The sequence below is a fragment of the Chelonoidis abingdonii genome, chromosome 4 (assembly GCF_003597395.2).
Source record: "Chelonoidis abingdonii isolate Lonesome George chromosome 4, CheloAbing_2.0, whole genome shotgun sequence".
NCBI classification, from domain to species: Eukaryota; Metazoa; Chordata; order Testudines; family Testudinidae; genus Chelonoidis; species Chelonoidis abingdonii.
In genome coordinates this window covers 88,745,279-88,762,427 of record NC_133772.1, presented here as the reverse complement: position 1 = coordinate 88,762,427, position 17,149 = coordinate 88,745,279, and the positions used below count along the sequence as shown (strand labels likewise).

Here is a 17,149-nt window from a genome sequence, read left to right as displayed (position 1 = left end):
GGCTCCCTCCTGGCTGACCAGATACAGACAGGCAAGAGAGGTCACCTGGCTGCTTATAGCCACAGTGGCCCCTGGTGACCAGGAGGAACTATAGTAGCTCTTTGCCTACAGCTTGCTCCCAGCCCAGCTGAGCACAGGGAATGCCTGCTGAGCTGCAGACAAGTGGGACAAGGGTTGCCAAATTTTAGTTGGATATATTTCTGGAGGTTTCATCAAGTGATATCTTTAATTAAAGATCAATCTTTAATACCTGGAGACCACAGGACAATCCTGGAGGGTTAGCAACCCTTGGTGGGATGGGGTAACAAGATGCATGACGCTGGGTAGTCCTGCCCCTGTGAGGTAGGGAAGTGTTACTGGGGAGCTCAGCATCTCCCACCTGCTTTATATCAAGGGAAGAGATGGTTTGCTCTTTAGCCTTCCATTGCTTATATCAGTGCTGTCCAGTCTTAGTAAATGAAGCCTGGCCACTCTCATAACCCTCATCCAGTCAGTGTGGTATTCTGTCCCTCTCAGTGGGGGCTGGGTCACTTAAAGGTTGATGAGCTGGTTGCAGGCTAAGTTCCCTCTAAGCTGCGTGGCCGCACAGCAGGCTTTCAAGGGCCATGTAGGGGCCTGGACTGGAGATGAGAGAGGTAGAGGTATGCAGGGCTGCGGCAGGGAGAGGCGCCTCTCCCCTGGCCCCGGCCCTGGCCCCGGCCCCAGCCCCAGCCCCAGCCCCAGCCCCAGGGCTCCCATGGTGAGAGAGGTCTGGAGGCAGTCCTCTCTCCCTGCCACAGCCTCCGGGGCAGCCTGCACCCCAAACCCCTCATCCCCAGTCCCACTCCAGAGCCTGCACCCCTAGCTGGAGCCCCCTGCACCCCAACTCTGTGCCACAGCCCTGAGCCCACTCCAAACCCCTTGGCCCCACCCCTGCCACACATCACCTCCATATTGGTGAACATAACAAAATTCATTCCGCAAATGAACTGTCCTTGCCCACCCCCAATGTAGTTAAACATGAAACATAATTAAATAGAATTCACCCTGCAGACCAGGTGGCTGCTTTATCTCTCCCAAACTCATTAGCATACCTGCTTCCTGAGAGACTATACAGGCCCTGACAAATTCCATTACCAGTGACTGCTGCTAAGGGAGGGAGAGTATTTCATCATTCAGAAACTCATGAGCCTTGTTCTGAATCTTAATGTGAAGACGCTGGTAAATTATCTACATCAACATTTTGTGCAGTGCTCAGGCAGCTATATTTCGGTTTTGGCAAAACTTCAATCATCAAATTTTGGTTTTACAAAGACAAATAAAAAAAAAAACTACACCTGGGTTTTGCTTTACATGCTGCAGGAATACAGTACATTTTACAGGTTTCTCATTCTTGTTAGTAAAATTACTAGCCTAAAACTTTCTTTAAATAATTCTTGCCTGACTTCTTAAACTAAGAGAGGAATAAAATGTAAAATAAACTGTAAACCCATGCTTAAAATTGAAACCCCACATATTCGGTATGAATATGCATTTAGCCAGCCCCCCCAGCAATGCTCAAATTCATGTAAACATCTCTAATAAGCCAATCTGCAGTGCTGGTTGACTAACTGCATATTCCTATACAGTATACAGATGGGTAATATTGAGGCTGGGGGTTGTATGTTTTAGTCATTTATTTTTTTTCCACTGTACAGTTTTATTGTTGTAACACTTACTTTCCTCACTGATCCCTGTCTGAATTTTTGTTACTCCATCTCCTTGTTTCATCAGGTCTAAATTAGATTTTAAACTGTTTGGGGGCAAGGACCTTCTCTTCACAGCGATAAGGAGGGGTAATGAGCACACTTTTGGCCACTTGAAAACAGCAATTTCAAAACATTGCTCCCTTTAAAGAGAGTAACCTGACACAATAACGCTTCTTGCATTTTTATTTTTCTTGGGTTACTCAGCTTGGACCTTTGTTATATGGTTAGGCCCAGAAACTGATGACTCCATACAAAACTTTTTCTCGTCTCAGTCTGGTACCGGAACCTTGCTAAGAGCTGAAGCACAGCTATCTTCTGTTTCTCCTCCTCAGGATTCTGCCTGAACAAGCAGCTCTATGACATCATTACAATGCGCTATGCTGACAAAAACATGAACATTGACTTTGACAGCTTTATCTGCTGCTTTGTGCGACTGGAAGGAATGTTCAGTAAGTGCCTGTCCAATTTTTACTGTCCTTGTGCTATTCCTCTCTCACACAGGCGCACATGATCCATCCCAAGCAAAAAGCTCTACTGAAAGCTTAATATCAGTGACCATTATGAAAACTGGCTGATTTCAATAATGAATGTCATCTGTTCTGCAGTGCTTCTCTGTTGTTGTAAGCTATGAGTCTTAAGTTCTGTAGGCTCCCTCACAGCAGTGGGTGTTTTATATTCATTAGTAGGGTGACCAGATGACCTGTTTTTTAAAGGAAACAATTCCATATGTAAACCCTCCTGCAGGTGTCTTGGCTTTTTCTTAAAAACAGGCGAATTGTCCTGCATTTTCTGCCTCCCACCTCAACCAGTATTGGTGGGTCCTGCTGCTGGCCAAATCCCTGCTTGCCAGCCACTCGCTCACCAGCGGTGAGTCGGGGGAGGAGGTCCAGTGGCTGATGATGGGGGTGGGTCTTCAAGGCTGGTGGCAAGGTGAAGCTGCAGTGCATGGGGCTGGCCGCTCCCCCTGCTGGTCCATAAGTGGATGCCCCCCCACCTGTGTGCCAACTCTCAGCCACCAGAGCCCCGCCCCCCTGCCCTGTTTCTGGCTGGTGCTGGCTGTATGCAGCGGCAGCTGATAACTACAGGCAGGGGTCCAGTTATGTGTCGCCTCTGCTGCCCACCCATCATTGCTTTACGTATGCCTCCTCTCGCTGTCCTCTCTCTGCTTTGCCCCACGTCCCACTGCCAGCGCTGTGTGGAGAACCAGCCCCCAGTCAGAGCGTTGAGCTCACCAGCAGCCTGGTTGGCAGGCTCCTTCCTCCTCTGAGTGCCTCTAGCTGGGCTGGAACCCTAGGAAAGCCCAAGACCCTCTGGCGCAGGGCACTGCCCAGGAGGGACCAAGCCCTGCATGTGCCAATGCCCTGTGCAGTGCGGCACAGGGCATCCTCCAGTCTCCGGCCCTCAGCTAAGCTCTGGAATGTGGGGAGGGAGCAATTTCCAGCCTGTTCCTGCTCTGAACCTGCTGGCTTCACAGCAGCCCCCCGGGCAGGGGCTTAGCAACTTTTTCACCTCCCATCCCCAACCGCCTGGTGTCCTGCCCCCAGGGAGTGTGGGGCTGCTCAGTCCTCTAGGCACCCTCTCCTGCAGAGCCACCTCTCTGGCTGGTTCGCTGAAGCACCTGCAGTCAGGTTCCCTGAGCCCTGATGCACAATGCATCCTGAAAGCTTAACCCCTTTGCATCTGTAATGTAGCTGGGGGACAGGAGGCAGCTGGGTTAAGTTGGCAGCCAGCAGCAGCAGCCTGGAGGTGTTAGCTGCCTTTCGAGACTGTATGGGCAGGAAGGGACAAACTGCTTCCAGTCATGAGGGGCAGGAGAGGGGAGGAAGAGCTGAGCTCTTCAAAGACATAGGCCAGGTCATCCCTTCCTCCACTCCTCCTCCCCTGTGGTTGGAAGCTGCTCCCCCATCCCTTCCATCTCACTCACTCACTCATGCCCGTCACCCCAATCGGGGTATGGGCCGCCAAGCACAGATCTCCAGAGTCCTCTATCCTGGGCCATTCGCCATCTCGCACAATGTCAAAAGGCTGCTGCTGGCCATGTTCTGGTGTGAACCCTGGCAGAAATTGGGGGGAGGGGAGCATGTGAGCATCTGCCCCCCCATGTGTTGCCTATGGAAGATGCAGCACCAGGTACTGGGAGAGGCAGGTCTGCCCCAGGACCCCAGCCAGGCACAGAGGGTGGAGAGCACCAGGCACGGAGGGTCGGGTTGGTTGGTCACCCATCCCTCCACCCCCATGTGAAGAACGGTACGTGTGTGTGTGGAGGGGATAGGAGTGTGTCACCTCTTTCCATGTGAACCTTAAATCCTTAAAGATAAGAAGGTAAATAAAAAGAATCCAACTATGCAGTATTTCTTTTTAATTGGAGTTCAGTCAATGCTGATGTTAATTTGAACAGTTGTACTGCATAGTTCTGATTGCTTGCCATGAACTCACTTGAATACGAGTAATTTTACCAGATGTCCCATATTGAGCATAGGGAGATATGATCACCCTATTCATTAGTACTCCAGCAATGTAAAATATCCCATAAATAAAGCTACTATTGAAGGCTATTTGCTAGCTACAACTGGAGAGAAATGCTGCTGCTTAATATCATTAGCCATAGGGAACAGAGTTTTTCAGCATCTTAATTTCTCTTTCTTTCCAGTTGCATATGTTATTTGGGTACATTATTATTGGGTATTTCCTCTCACTCTGTGTGCCACAATAGCATGGTCATCCTTGCTCATAACTAACTGGCCCTGTATAAATCCAACTACTAAAGGCAGGAGGGCCCTCAACTATGAATTTTGCTTCTCTCACTGATCTGACCACGTTTATCTGTTGTGCTACAGTATGTGGTGTGAAGCTGATATATTATCTCAGTGTTTCACTTCAAGGATGTGACTGTAGGGCTATATATGAGGTAGCCATATGTGTTATTTTAATAATTTCACATATGGGCTCAAGGACTATGTGACATGACAGGCACAGTTTATAAATCCAAAAGAAAATAAGTAACTGTTCCTTGTAGACTACAGGTGAGGAACAGAGCAAGGACACTTAACAAGCCCAGTAACTTATCAGCCTAATTCTATACAACAGATTGGGACTGTAGTTTGGTTTGTTATACACAGGATGAGCTTCACTTTATCTGTAGTTATTATATGTAATTTGTGTTGATTGGTCTTTCCTTAGGGGCATTCCACGCCTTCGATAAAGATGGAGATGGTATAATTAAACTCAATGTCTTGGAGGTAAATAATTTTACTCAGGTATTTTTCTTGGGTTATGGTCAGGTTGAGCAATTTTGTTCTTACTCTTCGTCACCCTTATGCTTAATGAAGGGCTTGGCTACATTCGAAACTCCAAAGCGCTGTCGCGGGAGCGCTCCCACGGCAGCACTTTGAAGTATGAGTGTGGTTGCGGCGCCAGCACTGGGAGAGAGCTCTCCCTGCGCTGCAGGTACTCCACCTCCCCATGGGGATTAGTTTGCAGCCCTGGGAGCTGCGCTCTCAGCCCTGGGGCACTGTTTACACTGGCGCTTTGCAGCGCTGTAACTTGCTGCGCTCAAGGGGGTGTTTTTTCACACCCATGAGTGAGAAAGTTGCAGCGCTGTAAAGCGCCAGTGTGGCCAAGGCCAAAGTCTTGTCAGAGTTAAGCTGACATTACTGTCCAAGCGGTAAGATAAGAGACTCCATAACATCTGTGAGTTTGCTATTGCTATCAATTTTATGTGGAAGATGCTCAGATACACAGTGACATGTGGCAGTATAAAACCGTTAGATCGATAAGCTAAATTAGACAATCAGAATGCAACCCACTTCTCTTTCAATTTGTCATTTAAAGTGCATCCAAGAACTTTAGAAGTTTACAAAACAATTTAAAACTAAACACACCATTTAAAATATTTTGGACAATAATCTCCTACCCCAATGATCCTACCCTAAAGTGGTCCCTCTGCCTAGTTCTCAAATAAGACCTCACCATTATGGCATATGTACTTTTAAAAAGTTCAGCTGACAAGGTCAGTGTTCCATAGTTTAACATGCATCAGCTGTCTGAAATGACTTGTAGAGAAAATAAAAATAGATCAAAGGAACAAAGAAGGGCGAGAAAGGTGGTTAAACCTGCACTGTTTATCATCTTACATCTCAGGTGAGGCTTATTGTACTATAGATACAAAGCTCTGATAGATCTTTTTACAGTGTATACCCTGGAATGGAGGCAAAATAAAAGGTTAGACCCTATCAAGGATTTGACTAGATACAGAAGAAAAAATTTAGCCTTTCACCCTTTAGCGGTATGTAAAGTGAAGTCCATGCATTCTTACTCCATGCAAGTCATTTCAGTAAGATTTAAAAAAACAACAAAAAACAGAAGGTGCATCGGCCCTGGGTAAACATGGGGATCCTTTGAGACTTTGCATTAAGAGAAGTGTTTGAGCAAGTAGCATGGGACAACATTCAGACCATTGCCACTGCCCACAATGCTGCATAACATAATGAGTGTTCCTATTGGGTACGAGGAAGCGGGCAGGTGCAAGCCTGCCTATCGCTAAAGGACCCTCCCCAACCCTTAGGGGAAGATGCACAAGGTCCAGGAACTCAAATAATTACAAGGGACAACAAAAAATGTAACAGGGACAGGTGTGAAGGTCAAAGGATCAAACAAAGGGAACCTGAGGGGACTCTGAGCAGAGAACCCCAGACAGCACCCAGTGCTCCTTGAAGACATCAAGGGAGCCAGCAGATGCCGCCCAGAGGAATTCTGCCCAGATGCAGAACAGAGGGAGGACCGGAAATAGGCTCCACAGTAGCAAAGAACCTCCTCAGCCAACATCCTCTTCCTGGTGACATAGTGCATGGTAGCAGGCAGCTATCCTCCAGCTCTAGGAATGGCTGCATTTCAGTGGCTCCAGCTGTCTTCTATACTGTTTATGAAGTATTCTGGGGTGAAAGCTGCTAGCTACCTATAAATATATCCCATTTACATTACTTCATTTTATAACCCTGTTTTTGATTTAAATTGTGAGGGGAAGGAGGTGGGGGATGCACTCTACTCTTAGGTTTTGGAAGTCACTATTTTACCAAGTGCAACTGTAACCTCTCATTCCCAGTCTTCATATCACCATAGAACCACGTAAAATGCATTTGTCTTCATCCCTTTTGGGTTCCTGGGGAGACAGATGGGCCTAGGGGGGGGATCAGAAACTGCTATGTGATGAGGGCCTAGCCAAATGGGCCGGATATAAGCATGATTCTCTATGGCATGGGCCTAAATCTACTCCCACTATTATTTGGAATTAACGTGTTTATGAGCCTTTTAGAAGTGGTTGCTATCAAAGGGCATGTTTGGGGAAAGGAGTCAGGCTCCAAAGAATGTTTTCCTCACCTCAGATTGGCATTTTTGGGAGGGGTGTGTGGGTGTGTGTGAAGAGAACAACAGCGGGGGAGTTACCAAATCCCTGTCTTCACTGGTAGAAGTTCAGCTGTTATCAGGGATCAAGAAAACTAGTTAACTCCTTTGCCTTCCCATCTGTGCATTTACATCACACAATTCTTGGTGCAGTTCCATATAAGCAGCTGGCCCTGGGAACAACATATGGGGGAAAAGCAGCCAGTCCCAAAGGAACAACAGACATGGATGAAAAGTGAAAGAACGGGGGCCACTTCAGCTATGTGTAATGAGGAACTATCTGAACATTATTACATGGTTGGCTCTGGGGGCCATACCCATGAAAAGACAATTGCTGAGAGTGAATCTTGGTGTGGGAGAACTAGGCTATAAGTCCTGTGTGACTGTGAATCACCACCAACCACAAGAGGGATTCTAGAGACCATGCCAAAGTCATATTCATCGAAATACCCCACATTTTAAAATAAAGTATCTCTAAGCAGTTTCATGTTACAGTTCATAGAAACAAGAACTGGCAGTAATAGAAGGATCATCAGTTCTGAGTTTTGTTGTGTGAATGATGCGAATGGCAATGGTCTGCTGTTCTCCAGTCATGTTAAAATCACTTCTATTGCTACATAACTTTCACTCTTCTTTCAGTGGCTGCAACTCACCATGTATGCTTAAATCGACCTGGCCTCCCTCCCCTTGTGCATGAACACTGCCCACACCGCTCAGGATTTCTGTTGGAAGCAACCAGCCTCAGAATATGAAGAACTTCCCAACACAGCTGCTTCCCCTGCCAGGAGCCACTGAGCAAAGAACGATTGTTACCCAAGGCAACTTGCACGTTCCAATGCTGAACTCGAGGAAGGCACAATATAAAAATAGATGGCAATACCCTTTAGGAAAGTGACTAGAGCTCACTACCTAAAAACTAGTCTTTTAATGCCTCCCTGGCATTTTACTTTTGCAGCAAAGGTTTAACTTATTGATGACAAAACGTAAGCATTTTTGGCATGGTAAGGTTACCATTAGTCACTCCCCACACAATGCACATGCCTTTCCAATACAATGCTGGCATATGGAAAATATTTTCCCTACCTCTCCATGGCTAGTAATTCCAAGTCAACTGTTAGTCCTTATGCAGGACTAGGTCTGTATCTGAACTGTGACTGATAGGTACCACTGCCATCTTCTCACTCTTCAGTTCCTCTATTCTAATTCTGGTTTCAGTATTGCTAGTGCTGCTTCTTCACAACAGTGTACTCAACCATAAATCACACTGATCCTGTTTTTCTTCATGCGATGAACCATCTAGTATTTTTCCTATAATGGCTCAGTGGGGCAGTGTTGATGTTGTACAAGAACATAAGTGATTAAGACATTATGGATATGTCTACAATGCAATAGAAGGTGAATAAATAAATGTGTTCTTAACCTGGATTATCTACATGGGTTAAAATGGCAGTGAAGACACTGCAGTGTGGCTTTTAACTGGAGTTAGCAGCTCCAGTTCAAGCCAGTGGGGGCAGCCTGGGTCTGACCTCCAGCTGCTAACCTGAGTTAAAAGGTGCATTGCTGTGTCTTCACTGCTATTTCAGCCCCTGTAGATAATCCAGGTTAAGAACACATTTCCCCCAACTCCTTTTTTTTTTTTTTAAATGTAGATGTACTTTGTGTGCTGACAAGGGCTTGCTGCCTGTTGAAAACAAGACAAATGAGGCACCAACAAAATATGGAGTTAAACTCCCCTCCATTTTCAGTGGGAACTGCGAGACTAACTCCCTTAGTCTCTTTGGAAAATCTGACCTGTAAATACCTTGATATTTGGATACTAAGCTGCCTTATGACTATCTAGAAGAGACACACCCTTCTATACTACACAAATAAGTGATCACTTCCTGTTATTTTATACACTGCCCCATTGTGTACCATTGTATTATTTTAAACCCTTCCTCAACAGACTATCAGTGGAACTGAATCCAACAACTAACTGCAAGCTTGCCTAGCTCCCGTCTCACGTGAAAACTGCATCCTTCAGATTTTAAGCTTACAAAACTGCACTTTAATACAAGCAACTTCTGGTCTTTTAGTCTCAACTTCGTTTTTACAAATGTCACTCTGTGAATGTAAGTTTTATCTGACATACTAGTATTAATCTAGAACAACTCTACTGTATCAACTGTTTGCTCCTCATATCAGCCTAGAGTGTTAGCTTTGGATCTGTACTACAGTTTATAAACCAGCCTTCATTTCAGCATTGAGTTGTTAGATGGAAAGGAGCTTCCATGATTTGAAGCTCTTTTTAAAAGAGCAATTTGTCAATTACTTAGCATCAACTTACCCTGTTGTCTTGAGCTGTCCCCCTCCCCCGCACTTGCATTGGCTTGTGGGTTTAAGTTAAGCAGAGAGAAAAGCAAGCTTATCAGAAACCTCAAACTCCTTTCTCCAAAGAGGCCAAAACATTAGGATTATCTATGTGCATAGCTACTACTGGAATCAACAAAGTGGGAGGCTTCTGTGATTGACAGCATGCCTAAGATGGAGATTTAAAAAGAGAAACTACTACTTTCCAATCCCACAACAAACGGTAAAAGTGGGTTTATCTTGGAAGGTGACTCCATGTCCATTTGTAAATTTAAGAGGTTCCTAGGCACCTTCACTGAATGTGACTATTTTGGGAAAAAAGAATTTGGTGCAATTCAGATATAATAGTTCTACTTATGCAATCTAATAAATACTTGTGCTTGTGGTTTGATTCATTGTCATTTGTGCAGGAATGAAGAGGCAAAATGAAAGACTGGAAAGTGCTTAATTATGCTGTACATGGGATGCTTTGAGGCTACTTATATGGCAAAGGTGTTGGGTTTTTATATTGATTTCCCTCTAACTTAAAGGCATCTGTAAATTAACCCTTTAAAATCAACATATAGTCTCCAGAACACACAGATGGAGCAAATACAGAGAAAAACAAATTCTAAAGACATTAAGCATTGTCATGATTACAGCCTCTTTGTTTATGTGGTGTGGTATCAGCATTCATGGACAAATCATGCTCTCTTGGATACAGCAGAACAGAGCCACCAGAACATTTTAATACAATTAGCCCAAAAATCTGGTGTGCATTCAACCATGGCAGAGGTTCTGGGGGAAGAAATTAAAAAAAAAAAAAAAAAAAAGTTTGTTGGCCTTTATGTTCAAAATGCTGTAAGAATGTTTACTAATCCTCACCATCCATGAGGTACTTAAATATTAGAGACAGGTTAAATAACTTGCCTAAGGTGACATGGCAACTCTAGCAAGGCAGGCCAGAACACAAGGGTCTCTCTATTTCAGTCCAGTGGTAAATCCAGTGTCTTTACTTCCCAGTTGGAAGCATACATGAATGTTACACTTTCTGGTCATTCCATATAAAAGCTATCACAGCTGATAAGTTAAAATGATTTAATCTATCAAGTGAAGGAATTAATTCCATTCAGAATGAATTAAGCTGACAGACAGAACATCTTAGTATAAAGAACTTTTATTTTTTCCTTTTTTTTTTTTGTTTTATAAAGTTCCATTAATATGTTCACAGCTTTGCACCAAAATGAAAGAGGAAAGGCCAAGTCATTCTGTGCACATGATTCACACAGCTTAATTTAGGAAATCTTTAGTAAAAGACGAAAGATTTATACGAACTGAAGAGAAAGCAGCTAAAAAGCCACATTGTTTTATCCCACTTTCATTCTTCCAAAGACTCGGTTTAACATTTGTAACAAAATGAAGTTGGAGAAGCTGGCAGGTACATATTCAAAAAAACAAAAAACACGTTACCTACAGTTTGCTCTTTATTTTTACTAATAAATAGTTTACAAACAATAATTGAAACCATTTCAATAACTTGCTTGCATATTCTACAATCTGGGACTATTTAGACTATGTCCAGGCAGTAGTACCATACATACCTGAAAACATCTTAAATTTCATCTTGTATTTGTGTTTAGTCACAAAAGGGAAGTCATTCTGTCATGATCACAGATTTATCCACAAGAATCCAATGTTTGCTAGAACTTGATTTGCATTTATATGTTTTGCTGTTTTTCTTTGTTTATTTTGATCCAGTAGTGTTGCAGTGTGAAGGTCTGCAAATATGCACAGAAAATCTTACATGTGTGCTGTTTAGCAACAGGCTTTGACAACAAATTTCATTTATCATCTTATATTTTGACCATGCATTTTTGAAGTCTGCATTCTAAACACTTGTCACAAGAAGGCAAACAGAAGCTGGGGTATTTAATGCATTTTTGTATCAATGAATTGAAAAGGTTTTCTTTTGCCATGGGTGGAAAAATTCCCCATCTACCTCAAAAATGGCCCTTACTGACCACAGCTCAGTAATTAAGGCGTCTTGGGGGATGGGGGGGGAGGGGGAGTGAGAAACACTAAACTATCATCAGCTAGCTACCATTTCTTCCATTAAAGCCCTGCAATTGGGAGGGGGAAAAGATGACTGAAAAGCAATAACATTGATAATGTATCTACCAATTGGATTGCTGTTTTCTGAGAACAAATAAGTTGTAATTTGGGATACAGCTAGAGGATGACACAAAACTTTTTAAAGCTACTCCATTTATTCCCTCCTCCTTGTGATTGGAGGTGGAGTAGGCAAACATCATGTGGAATTCCCAGATTCTTCTTAAAAAAAAAAATTTACAGTGGAAAGGTTTCCTGAAGATTATCTTCTGTGATACATAACCTATTTCCTATGTTACCACACACGATCATGTTCTCATCACTTACACCCACTAAACATGGTCATGGCATAAGCGAAATATCAGTATTGTTTGGGGGGGGGGCAGCAGCAGTGGGGAGTGGTGCCATGCACTCCAACAAGACCTTCATATTTTAGTTATACACCATACACAGCCCTTAGCCAATATGCAAGAAAAAAATAAAAATAAAGCCCCACTTTCCTCTATTTACTTTATTTTTAACTCTTTCCTTTCAAGAAAAGCCAAATAAATAGTCTTGAACACTGCTTCTGAAGTGTAGTATTGCTTTCCTAGAGACATCTATTCTTTCAATAAATATTCTCCTTTCTCAAGACAATTTCTAGTTCTTCTTCAAGTGGAGGGATGCCAGATGTCAGACTCCTGTGTGGGTTCAGGGATGGGGGACCAAATTTGCCTAATAAACCCAGATTTTAAATTTAAAGACCTAATGAAAAATTAATTTATCAACCACTGTCCCTGCAATTTTCTTAGTGCCTGGAAGAACTAAGTGGTCATTAATCAAATCCACCCAGATTTCCAGTTGAACAGGTAGGAAAGTGGATAATACAGATGGGCCAAAAACTGAACCCCATATCCAAATGCCCCATAACTTTGGGGAAGTTCAGATCTTCATGACAGCTTTGTGGCTTAGGACTCTCTCATGGAAATTTGCTGCGATGCAGCAAAATGGTGTAACCTTTTTCTCTGAACCCCAAAAGTAACTACAGACAATTTATGAATATGCTGCTAAAACTTTTTTAAAATTCATCCACCTACATAATTTTCCCTGACCACCACCAATTCTTATATTTAATCAACATCTGTTTCTTTGTAAGCTACCAAACATAGGCACCCATGAGAATCACAGTTAGTTCTCTCCTTCTGGCATAATAGAAGGCTACATTTCATCAATTCCAACTACACTAGGAGGATAGTTTAAAAAAGTTAACCAAAGAAAATATTTCAGATGTCTTGAAATGAACTAAAGAGTTGGAAATCTTTCTTTGCTCTCATCTAACTAAATAAAAACAAGAACAAAAAAACCCACAACCCCCACTCCAACACACCATTATAGTCAGGAACACAAATGAAAAAAGTGTGAGAACGGCATACCTAGCAATACTTAATATAGTGAAAATAACATTCACACATTCTTGCAAACACAGTCATTGACAGTCTCCCAACATATTAAAGAAATAGGGAAACAGTGCAAAGTACCACAAGGAAAAGTAACAAAATGCACACGCACACCAGTCCTCAGAATGCACTCCACAAGCTTGTCCTTAATACACATGGCTCTGTACCTTCACTTCAAATCACATTCTGCTAAGAATATCCTAAAAAATTCAGTTTCTTCCACACCTTTGCATGCCACTTTCCTATTGTGTGAAAGCTCCTGAATGTCAGTGGTTTAGGTGGTGTTTTGTAAGCCTTCCACAGCCTTCTGTTTTAAGACTGAGTTGCCAAAAAATCCACCATATGCACACAAAAATTACACTGCTCAGCGAGCTCCTTGAATTAGACTGGCACTTAAAATACTCCACCCTTAGGCCACAGCAAAAACATCAAGGCTCACAGTGCAATTCTCTGCTTTTCTTTGGAGAAGTCTTCACAAAAGAAAAACTTATCAATATATTAGGAACCTATTTCTTTAAAAGTCAACCATGAGGACTCCTACAGCTCAGGAAATAAGGTGGGCACTTTATTCTATTGCTAAAGTTAAAGAGATACAAGAAAAATACTGATTTTGTGTAACTACAGAGATTTCTCACCCCTCTTTCAGACAAACATAAAAGGATGACCTTCAGAGACTCTTTGATTTAGTAGCAGGGCAGAGTATGTGGCGAGCTTTCCTCAATCACTTTGGTGAACAAAAAGGTTTCTCCATTACCAAAAAGCAAGGCTATAACATTACATTAATCTGCATTAGGAATATTTAAGCCTTGACCTCGGTAACTGAAGAGACACCAGATGAAACTCACAGCATATTCAACCTCTTCAGCAGGTTCTGGACTTGCCTATGAAAAAAGCAGTTTCTGCTATTAGGTTTCTTTTTGCCTTCTTTGCACATCTAGTGAGAACTCTTACTTTCCTGTACTGAGCTGATATTATTAAAAGGGAGGGAAGATCACCCTTTGCTACCTTCACTTAGTCTCATGATCTAGAAGGTGTGTGGGGAAGGGGGAAAGGATGGAGGTGGGGAGGGACCAATCCCACAAACAGCCTTTTCTATTTTGCAGTTCCTGCTGGACAAATGAGATTTCAGTCCCCCTCAGGAGTAAGTAAGGAGCAAATCAGACCACTACAAACAAGAATGGCCTTCCTTTTATGGCAGTTTGCGGTATCTTAAAAGCATTCCTAGAATGAAGTCCTCTACAGATGATATGCACTTCGTACCCTCAGCTTCTGCTTGAGATGCCCGGACTCTAAAATCCTGCTCCACATTCAGCAGCTCTCTGTTGCACACTTCCATGATAAACTCGAGTGATTACGAAGCTGATACAAATAAAGTCAGTTTATACTGGAAACTGAGCAACACCAAAATGGCTGTGTTCAGACATGTGGTGCTTGTGCATCTGCTCAGTAAATTGACCTTCCATAAAGAGACAGGATTGCAATGCCAGTCAACAAAATTCTATGCGATCTCAACTAAAATAAGTTATGAAATCTGCGAAAATAAACTACCAGGAATCCGGAATCCAGCTCTACTGTTGTATCAAGACAGTAGTGGTTGTCAAAATGCAAAATACGAAGCTGGCATTACTCTCTGTACTGTCTGCCACTAAGGTCCCTAGTCTTTTAATTTGTTAGAGATCACTGAGTGGATTTGAAGGAAGAAATCAGGCTGCTTTGCGGCTGCAACACCTCTCAAAAGAGTGTCCGCCCTCATCACAAAATCTCCTTAGAGAATGTAATGTGCAGGACAATGAAATCCAGTCAGTCACTGTGCATTTTACCAATCAGAGCAACCTTTAAACAAAGAATAATCAAAATGTCAAAGCATAAATTGCAGTTAACATTAAAAAAAGGAATCACTTCATTCCAGTTTCCCATTAAAATACTATGTAGTTTTATGAGGACAGCCAACATTTGTAATGGAAGTTCAGTGCTAACTCTCTGTGGAACTTGTGTCTTTCTAGTTAGAATTATTTTATTAAAATTGGCTAAAAAATGAAAGTTTGTGTGGGATTTGCATACAACATGAAACAGCTGAACGCTACTCGCCTTGGTTAGATACTTGCACATTTGAAGGTGAGTCACTGAATCCTGGCACCTAGTTTTATCTCAGTCAGAATACCCCTCTGAATACCCAATCTTAGATGCACAGAATGCACTTCTTCAAATGGGCAGACAAGAGCGGATGCTCATAGTGTCTTCTGATGAATAAAAACTGGACAAAAAACTGAACACAGTTTGGTCTGAATGTTAATGGCCGCTCCCATTTCTACAGAGTTGCATGTGACATGCAGTCTCTGTAGTACGGCAGTTAGGCCCCACTCCCTTTTTCCACTCCAAGGAGGAAAAGGAGGAGGAAAGAGGACGGGACAAGAGGTGAATGATGTATGGAATAGTTCTGATGTATAAAATTACTTCCCAATATGGGAGGTGAAAAGCTTCATGAGTCGATTCTGCTGTCATCCATGGCATGTCTTTCAATGTGTCCTGCAGCATCCTGGAGGGAGAGGAACAGAGAACAAGTCATTAAAGAATGAGTGCAAAGGGTTCTAGAAGCCACAGTGCACAGCATTCTGAACACATTAAGAAATCAGTGGCTTGCAGAAGATGTTAACACCCAGTAATCCATACCAAGGTGCCTAGCAAGCAAGATATGAACTATGGTAGAACAGCATTATAAAACCTATGCTAAAAGCTTCTGGGGGGGGGCATGTTTATAGAAAATTTAACTAGCAAGGTTCTCAGATAATCCCTGTTCATACTGTTTAGGGGGAAATTAATAGAATGATGCTAGCAACTGCTAAATTTAAACATAATTGTAATCATCCCAATTCTGACTACAGTCGCCAAGGGGAATGGAAGTGTCTAGCGCAGGGGTTGGCAAACTTTTTGGGCCGAGGGCCACATGTGGGTGGGGAAATTGTATGCAGGGCCGGGGTAGGAGGTTGGGGTGCAGGAGGGAGTGCGGGGTGTGGGAGGGGAAGTGGTGTGCAGGAACAGGCTCAAGGCAAGGGATTGGGGCAGAGGAGGGGTGCGAGGAGTATAAGGGGGCTCAGAGAAGGGAGTTGGGGTGCAGGAGGGGTGCGAGGTGCAGGCAGGGGACTTATGGTAGGGAGTTAGGGGGTGGGGTGCAGGCAGGGTTTGGGCTCTGGCCCGGTGTCACTTACCTAAAGCAGCTCTGGGTTGGCAGCAGCATGCACCAGGGCCAGGGCAGGCTCCCTGCATGCCAATCCTGGCTCCACGCTGCGCCAGGAAGCGCTGTGGCCCTGAGGGAGGGGGGGAAGAGGGGGAAGGCTCTGCATGTGCTGCCCTTGCCGCATCTCCAGATACCTCCCCTGAAGCTCCCATTGAGGTGGTGCCTGGAGGAAGGGCAATGCACAGAGCCCTCTGCTCCCCCCATCCCCTCCGCCCAGGGACCACAGGGGAGTAGTGCTGGCCACTTCTGACAGCAGTGCATGGCCCACGGGCCGGATCCAAAGCCCTGAGGGCCCGCATCAGGCCTATGGGCTGTAGTTTGCCCACCCCTGGTCTACTGATATACTGTAGGGATTGGTTTTGTCTTATTTATCATCTTCCCTGGGATGCTATATTGAGGGAGGTGGTCACTTGCTAGGCACAATATAAATATAACTCATGGGGGGATTCTGTGCAAAAATGCAAAAACAAAATTTGCCAGGGGACATGCACCTCTTTCCCGGCAGCCCAGGCAGCACGTCTGTTCCAACATACCTGGAGCAGCCTTGAGACAGGAGCTGGGGGCTGAGTGTGCATGCCTGTGTGATCACTATTGGGGGGGTGGGGCTGGGTGTACATGCGTGCCAACAAGTGAGGCCTGGTCTACACTACGCGTTTATACTGAATTTAGCAGCGTTCAACTGATTTTACGCTGCACCCGTCCACACAACGAAGCCCTTTATATCCATATAAAGGGCTCTTAAAACCAATTTCTGTACTCCTCCCCAAAGAGGGGAGTAGTGCTGAAATCGGTATTGCCATGTCGGATTAGGGTTAGTGTGGCCGCAATTCGACAGTATTGGCCTCCGGAAGCTATTCCACAGTGCACCATTGTGACCGCTCTGGAAAGCCATCTGAACTCGGATGCACTGGCCA

The 17,149-nt window shown here is 43.9% G+C and overlaps 2 protein-coding genes across 6 annotated transcripts in view; one reads left to right on the top strand and one right to left on the bottom strand.

The window, feature by feature from the left end:
- CAPN3 (calpain 3) overlaps window positions 1-9,704 on the top strand; it is a 65,854-nt gene extending 56,150 nt beyond the window's left edge. The window contains exons 22-24 of the mRNA XM_032781518.2: window positions 2,060-2,176; window positions 4,908-4,966; window positions 7,767-9,704. Coding sequence (XP_032637409.1) covers window positions 2,060-2,176; window positions 4,908-4,966; window positions 7,767-7,793 — 203 coding nt within the window. The 3' untranslated portion in view covers window positions 7,794-9,704. The remainder of the gene's footprint in view (window positions 1-2,059; window positions 2,177-4,907; window positions 4,967-7,766) is intronic.
- Window positions 9,705-10,616: 912 nt separating this feature from the next.
- The window catches only part of ZNF106 (zinc finger protein 106), an 81,407-nt gene continuing 74,874 nt past the window's right edge, over window positions 10,617-17,149 (bottom strand). For all 5 annotated transcript variants that reach the window (XM_032781512.2, XM_032781515.2, XM_032781517.2 and 2 more), the window contains one exon: window positions 10,617-15,536. In XM_032781512.2, the coding sequence (XP_032637403.1) occupies window positions 15,480-15,536 (57 nt within the window). In that variant the 3' untranslated portion in view covers window positions 10,617-15,479. The remainder of the gene's footprint in view (window positions 15,537-17,149) is intronic.